The 7,518-nt window shown below is 53.4% G+C and overlaps 1 protein-coding gene across 1 annotated transcript; it reads left to right on the forward strand.

Moving 5' to 3' along the window:
- Window positions 1–1,315: 1,315 nt before the first annotated feature.
- Window positions 1,316–5,807, forward strand: LOC149912724 (uncharacterized). Its single transcript, XM_090131974.1, has one exon. The coding sequence runs from the start codon at window positions 3,917–3,919 to the stop codon at window positions 4,826–4,828; it is 912 nt and encodes a 303-aa protein (XP_089988100.1). The 5' UTR covers window positions 1,316–3,916; the 3' UTR covers window positions 4,829–5,807.
- Window positions 5,808–7,518: the final 1,711 nt, after the last annotated feature.

Genomic DNA, 7,518 nt, shown 5'->3' on the forward strand with positions numbered 1-7,518 from the left:
GTGTTCAAGGCCAGGTTGGATGGGGCCTTGGGCAGCCCGGTCTGGTATTAAATGGGGAGCTTGGTGGCTCTGCCTGTTGCAGGGGGTTGGAGATTCTTGAGTGGTCCTTGAGGTCCCTTCTAACCTCGGCCATTCTGTGATTCTGTGAGTCTGAAGTTCAGATGCTCTGCTGTAACAAAAAATATCTGCAGGAAAAAAAAAATTCTTGTTGTCACCACAAGCAGGTATACAGCCTGTGACTGTTGCCTGCTGTCCCCGTAAAACAGTACTGCCATTGTTAGTAAGAAACCTAATGTTAGCTTTGCAGGAGCTTTGGTGGGCTATTAGGGTTGTTACCCTCTTGTGCAAATTTTTAGTGCAAACTGGAAGTCAATACCAGCCGTTTTTTGTTGCGATACACGTAGCTTCAATGTGCAATAATACCAAAGACCTCAAAAATACATGCACAGGCTGAAAACGTAAGCTACAAGACTAAACAGCACTCTGGTCTGCTTCTGGTTACGGAAGATGTACTACCATAAGAGCTGGGAAAGAATACAGAATAGAACCAAGAAGCAGTCCAACAGCACAATAAGGGCACCTTACGTGTCCTGGGGAAGTTACGTCCACCAGCACTGCACAGCATACAGTCCCAGGAGCTGAGCACAACGGCTTACAACGCAACCTGAGGGGCAGTCTGACAGAATGGCATCTGATGCAGATGAAACAAAGGCGTGTCACTGAATTCTTCCGTGTGGAAACAATGGCATCCGCTGACATTCATCGACATTTGCTGCATGTTTGCGGAGACCACAAAGTGGATGTGAGCACAGTGAGGCGGTGGGTGGTACGTTTCAGCAGTGGTGACATCAACAAGGAGCAGAGGTGTATCTGTTCTGTGGAGCTGATGGCGACTATTTCTGTAAGGAGAACTCAGAACACCTACTGAACTCTGAGGAAAAAACAGGGGCTTCGGACCACAAGACACGTTGCTTGGTTGCAGTAATACCTGCTCATGAGCAAGCGCTGTAGGGAAAATCAGAATTCTGTGAGAACTGGTATTTTAGAGGTTTGCTTTAAGAAATGCTTCTTAACGAACTGCTTTTTCAGTCAGCTAATTTTTGGGGGGAACTTTGTCAATCTCTGCTTGCATATACATTCTGTGCTAATGCCGCACTCGCAAGTTGTGTTGTACAGCCAGTAATGGGTCTGAGGCGGCTTAATAAATGGCTGGTTAACATTTACAGCCATGAAATTCATCAGCCTACGCTACGGCTTGCATCAGCATACAACTCCTCAAGAAGGCAATGCACTATTCCATTTGCAATGGGGCAGGGGGAGGTAGGTGGTGCTAAATGTGCGTAGGAAAGGTCTTGGAAATCCCATTCAGCTTCACCCTGCAAAAAACACACGTACCACACAATCATAATAAATGCCATGTGAGCCTTCGGTTCCATTAGAACTTCACAGAGAGGCCCACCGTGTGTCTGCATGTCTGCTACGGCATGTTTTTGGAGTAAAACAGTCTCAGAGGCAGCCTTTGTCCAAACGCTGAGGTCGACATTGTTTCTCTGGTGCCTCTGTATGGCCAGTTGGAGGCACGGACTCAGGACAGGTAGCTAAATCCCTGAAGACTTTTAGGAAGCGTACAAAAGCACAGGACTATGACACAGATATCCAGGCCTTTGGAGACAGCAAACTTTATCCACAAATTTATTTCTAAGGAGAAAATTGTGTCTTTGTTCCCATTCCTATCAGTTTTCTAAACCATTCTCTTACCACGGTGATGGCGGTCTTCTCCTTTTTTGAACCTCTTGAGATTTCTGGTATGATTTTGCTTTTGTGTAGGACAAAGGTAAATAAACTAAGTAATCTATATTTCTCTGATCCTGTCACAGAAAATCTAAATGTTTAAAACCAAGCTGTGTGACCAATCAAAATATCACGATCTAAGTTTCTCTGGAAGAGAGAATTTCCAAACAAAATTACTTTGGTGCAATTAGATGCATCACCAGGGGAAAGCAAGCAATACCACCATGAGCTTAAAGAAGCAGAACATCTTCCAATCAGAAATCCCTTAGCTTTCCAAAACATGTGCCCCCCTTCTTAATAAAATGAAGTGTTAGTAATAATAATAGAAAGAAAATGTATCTTCTGTCCTCCTTCCTGCGAACGGGAATGGGGTTGTCTTTCTTTCTACAGAGTGAGAACTTGCAGCAGCGGAGCTGTTGACTGCAGTGCCACGTTTTCTCTCATCAGGATGCAGAAACTTTTCTGGCATTCTCACTGCCTCATTACCAAGTTTAACCACCAGAAGTGGAACTTCACTGGTGTGGCCTATTTTCTTTTCTAAGAGCATCATACGTTCAGCAAAATCTGTGGATGTTCTTTGCTTATATGAAGGTTAATGGGTAGGGTCAACATAAATGACCCACCAGAATGTCTCTATCTCGCAGTGATCTTGATTGCTTAAAGTCTACTCCCTTAAAGATTATTGCTTGAAGTCAGTACCCTAAACACCAAGCTTTGAAGTTCTCCAGCAGTTTGCACTAGGTAGAACAAGCCAGTTAGTTAACCTCCCACCCGTCCTCCTAGATTTTGAAAGATTCTCTTGGAAGAACTAAATCTCTTGATGAACTAAATGATTCTCGTGATGAACTACATGGTGAAGGTTGATTTCTCATGTGGCAGTGCCTAGACATTGTTGCAAAGAAGGACGTCATTGCTACATTTTTCTTTCTGGATTAGACCGTGTGTCCATAAGCTTGCAACAGTTGTGCACTCAGCTGCGCTTATGGATTCTGATGTCTCGCTGGTGTGATTTTTCTGTCTCCAGCCTGATCCTCCCAATTGCATGCCAACTGTTCATGTCAACTGCCTCCGAACTGGTGCTGGCAACGCAAGCCTTTCTTGCAGGACAAGTGCTCCAGCTTCACTGCCTCAGTAGTCTCCCTGGATGGGCAGTGTCACTCCTGGCTGCAGTCCTAGAAAGGAGACAGAGCCTGGATTAGGCCTGGTGCGTGCTGGGCAGAGGGGATCAGCCCTGCTGCCCCCAGCTAGGGGAGAAGAACAGGAGAAAATCTCCAGGGGCGAGCCACGGGCCGTCTTTGACTTGGTGTAGGAGGAACCAATGCACGGAGGGGGCAGGGCAGCAGTGTTGGCCTGTGGGGAGAGCCAGTTAGGCCCGTGTCCTGTTGCCTCAGAGGAAGACAGGGGTTTTGTTGAAGGCACCCCAGTGCTGTATGGATCTGGAGATTTGTCACAGCTGGGGCGATGTGGGAAGACTCGGTCAAAGCCTTGAACACAACTGCAAAATTCTGACAGCGAACAGACACAATATAGGGAACGGAACGGACAGAGGCACTGCGGAAAACCCGGATGCCATTGCTGGGCTTGGAGTGCTGCAGATGACGCTCGCCCGTTGTGACGTCACTGGCACCGCTCCCCTACGTGAGGGATAGTGACATACGCAGCAGGGGATTGTGACCTCTTGGCCCTGGCTGCCTGTAGCCGGGCACAGAGTCTCTCACTCTGGCTTGTGCCCGCACTCCAGCCGAGCGTGTCCGTGAGGTTTGGAGCGAGGAGCAAGGATAGCCTTGGTGCTGGTCTCGTGCTCTGGGAGCTGCCGACAGCCGCTCTCAGTGCTCGTCCCCAGAGCCACTACAGCTTCTTCCCCGCCCTGCCTGGCTCAGGCAGCCGGGGCACCCAGGAGGCCGCAGCAGCAAAGGGAACCGGTAAGGGGACGCCTCAGCCTGGGCGGCCCAGCTGGGAGGGTTTCCTTCCTGAGGGACCCGGGCACTTGTTCCTCCGCTGGCGGGCTCAGCAAGTGACCGTGGCCTCTCTTCTTCTCCTAGCGTGACCCCTGCTGCTGCAGCAGCGGGGTGAGGAGCAGCCCCTCATCCCCTTAGCTCTCCTGTCCACCCAGCAGCTGGACAGCATGGCCACCGAGCTGGACCGTCGCTGCCCCATTTGCCTGGACAGCATGGATGACGCCAGCTACACGATGCCGTGCCTGCACCAGTTCTGCTTTGGCTGCATCCGGCGGTGGGCTGAGAGCAGGCCCACGTGCCCCCTCTGCAAACGCAGGGTGGAGTCCATCCTGCACTCGGTGCGCGCAGACGACAGCTTTCAAGAGGTTGTCGTCGGACAGCAGGAGAGGGCCAGAACAGCACCCCGCCAGGCAGCACCAGCACAAGAGCCACCAGCGGTGCCCATTTCCCGCCAGCCTCCAGCTGTGCTCCGGCCCCTGCTGCCCTGGCTGCGCCAGGAGCTGGGGCAGCTCTTTGGGGCTGACCACAGGGCAGCCGCTGCAGCACAGCGCCGTGTCATCTCTGGCCTGTGCTTATTTGGTCTGAACGGGGGAGCGCTGACTTTGTGGCTGTTCGGCTCCCTGCGAAGCCAGACCGCCAGCTTTGTGCAACGGCTCGTCCTGCAAGCTGCATATGCATGCAATGGGCTGGTGCAACGTGTGCCTGGCCCGGAGGCCTCCCGTGCTGCCACGGGACAGGAGGGCAGCCGCGCAGCTGCCCGTGGTGCAGCTGCCTCCCAGGCACAGATCCCACAGCCCTCCAGCAGCACTGGGGAAGACAACGTGGAGGAGGAGCATCCTGTGCCCTCGACCGCTGCCCTCAGTGAGGGGCCCAGCCAGCCTCCATCCCTCCCGGCTCCATCCAGGACCGGCCAACAAACAGCCCAGGAGGAGCCGGGGGAGGCAGTGCCGGGTCCCTCCAGCACCAACAGGGCCAGGGAGCGCTCACGCAGGGCGCCTCGACGAGCCCCAAAGAGGAGGGCCCAAGACTCTGGGGCCTCCGCACCTCCTGCCAAGAGGCCACCCCGCCGGCAGCACTAGGACACCGGCCCAGCAGCTAGCGAGAACAGGGCCGGGCCTGCAGCTGGGGCACAACCAGCCCTCAGGGGCTCGGACTGTGTCAGACCACAGAATCACAGCATGGCCCGGGTTGGAAGGGACCTCAGAGATCGGCGATCTCCAACCCCCCCGCCACAGGCAGGGCCACCAACCTCCACACGGAACACCAGACCAGGCTGCCCGAGGCCCCTCCAACCTGGCTTTGAACACCTCCAGGGACGGGGCATCCGCAACTTCTCTGGGCAGCCTCACCACTCTCCCTGTAAAGAACTTCCCCCTGACATCCCACCTAAATCTTCCCTCCTTCAACTTCAAACCTTTTCCCCTTGTCCTGCTGTTATCTACCCTTTCAAAGAGCTGACTCTGCAATAAAAGTACAGAAAAGTCTCCGTGTTGCTACCAGTGCCTTTGTCAGCGCTGTGCACGGGGGAGGTCTGACCTCTGCTGGGCCTGGAGGCCTCCCACGCTGCTGTTACCGTTTCTTTAGAACCTCCCTTAACACACTGCAAGGGCATCCATTGAGAGAGCAGGCACTGCTTTATTTCTACGCAGGGCACAAGGTGGCTCATCTCCACCCATCAAACACACCCGTCTCCCTGCACTGTCTTCTACTTGCAGTCCCAAAGGTTTCACTCCACACTGCTCCCATTGATACACAACGTGCTTACAAGGTTACACAGGCATAACTGAGCCTCCTGCGCCTGCGCAGAGGTTTTGGGGTCTTTGATGGTTGTTTGGGAAGGTGTCCCCCTCCTCACTTTGAGCTCGCTTGGGCGCAGGTTTTCTGAGGTGCTCTGCTCGTGAAGAAGCTAAATTGCTTGTGACAGGTTCTTGGCAATACCCAGCAAAGTATTTGCAAGTAGGCCCACAGTCACATGCAGAGGGAGGAATGGCACTCGCTCAAGTGGTGAAGGGGCTCTCTGGCCACGCCGCACTCATGGCTCCAAACACGCTCTCCTGTCTATCCCTAGATATAAGGGGTAATCCCTAGACAGAAGTCCGTGACAGGGGGGCCCGTGACAGGCCGGAGAGGGGGGGGAAGGGCAGAGAGCTAGCAGATAGTTGTACCGAAGAGAAAACACAACGGCAGTAATCTGAGGAGGAACGGCAACTTACAAAATCGGCCAAATCAAACCAAACGAGAGAGACAAGAGTACCCGAAGTACGAGTCAAACCACGGAAGTGCAAGAGAAGCACGTGCTTTTCTCCGCGGGAGCTGAGACGGCTGAGCCGGGGCCGGAAGGAGAGGCAGACGCTCGGGTCCTGTCTGGACTCCACCTCACTTCCTCTTCCCTCCAGGTCGGTCCTCTGGGGATGCCGCCCTACCCCTCCTCTCCTCTCCTCTCCTCTCCCCTCCCCTCCCCTTCCCTCCCCTCCCCTCCCCTCCCCTCCCCTCCCCTCCCCTCCCCTCCCCTCCCCTCCCATCAGGATACTCCCAATGCCCATAAGGGACGGTCAGCGGGACCAGAACATTAACTCTTTAACTCCCACTGGTCCACGTGATGTTCTGATGTGGAACACTGGCAACAAAAAATCACCAAACCATGACGTCTCCCTACAGTGGCTGGCCCTTCCGTGAGCCCACAGTGGGTCCATCCCTTCCGGTCGCACAGGGAGCACAAGTGCCAACACCTTGCCTGCGCTCCCTAGGCCAGCCTCACCCTTCCACCAGGTGCTCAACCACCAGTGCAAGCCACGACTTAACAGTTCCCCTCACTAGGCGTGAGGACGCCTAGTGTCCACCTAGCTTCTACTGGTTGGTTACTGTGCTGGAATCATGGCCCTGTTTCGAGGACGTTGCTTTTGTGATAGAGGTCTTGTGGTCAGGAGGGACATTTAGCACAGAGAAGCAATACGCCTGGAAGTAAGTATGAGCAAGCGCCTTGATTAGGCAAAATGGCAGAAATGCAAGGGCACTGCTCTTATTAAGCAGTACGCCTGCAAGATACAAGCAGAATGATAACTGCGATCAAAAATGGCGAATTACTGGCTCTAACACATCGCTGTCCCAGGGCAGGAGGGCAGCCCCACAGCTGCCCCTGGCCCAGCTGCTGCCCCAGCAGAAACTCCTGCCTCTGGCCCAGAGCCCTCCTGCAGTATGGAACAGCGTCCATGAGGTCCCACCTGCAGCTTTCTCCCACTTTTTCAAGGGAGAACTTGTCAAGCATGGCTCCTTGCCTTCCAGTCTTGCAGGACCTCTTTCCCTTCGTGACTCAACAGCCACGGGGCCTGGCCCTGCATACCTGCTGAGGCGAGGGCCACTCAATCGGCTTCACAGAACCATGCAAAATTAAGGCTGGAGAAGAACTCAAAGCTAACCAAACCCAACTGTCAGCTCATCCTCACCGCGCCCACTGAACCTCGTCTCTAAGCACCACATCTACGTGCTGCTCGATCTCCTTCAGGGACAGTGATTCCATCACTTCCCCGCGCAGCCTGTTCTAGCGCCTCAGCACTCTTTCAGATAAGAAATTCTTCCCCTATGCACTTCTTCATAATTTTCTCGGTCCTCCGCTACCAGCGATGGTGGAAGGTCTGCAAATCCTAATGTAATACATCCAACTGAAACATTAACGAAGAATGTAGTACTCCTTTCATGGAATAACTTCCTTACAATGAAATGATCAAATAGCTGTCTTTTCTTTCTTTGAGTTGTAGATTTGTAGAATCAT

This window comes from Phasianus colchicus, chromosome Z (genome assembly GCF_987193195.1).
Source record: "Phasianus colchicus chromosome Z, bPhaCol1.hap1.1, whole genome shotgun sequence".
Classification (NCBI taxonomy): Eukaryota; Metazoa; Chordata; class Aves; order Galliformes; family Phasianidae; genus Phasianus; species Phasianus colchicus.

Excerpts from the sequence above, each read along its gene's own strand:
- LOC149912724 (XM_090131974.1), top strand. The coding sequence starts at position 3,917 with ATGGCCACCGAGCTGGACCGTCGCTGCCCCATTTGCCTGGACAGCATG.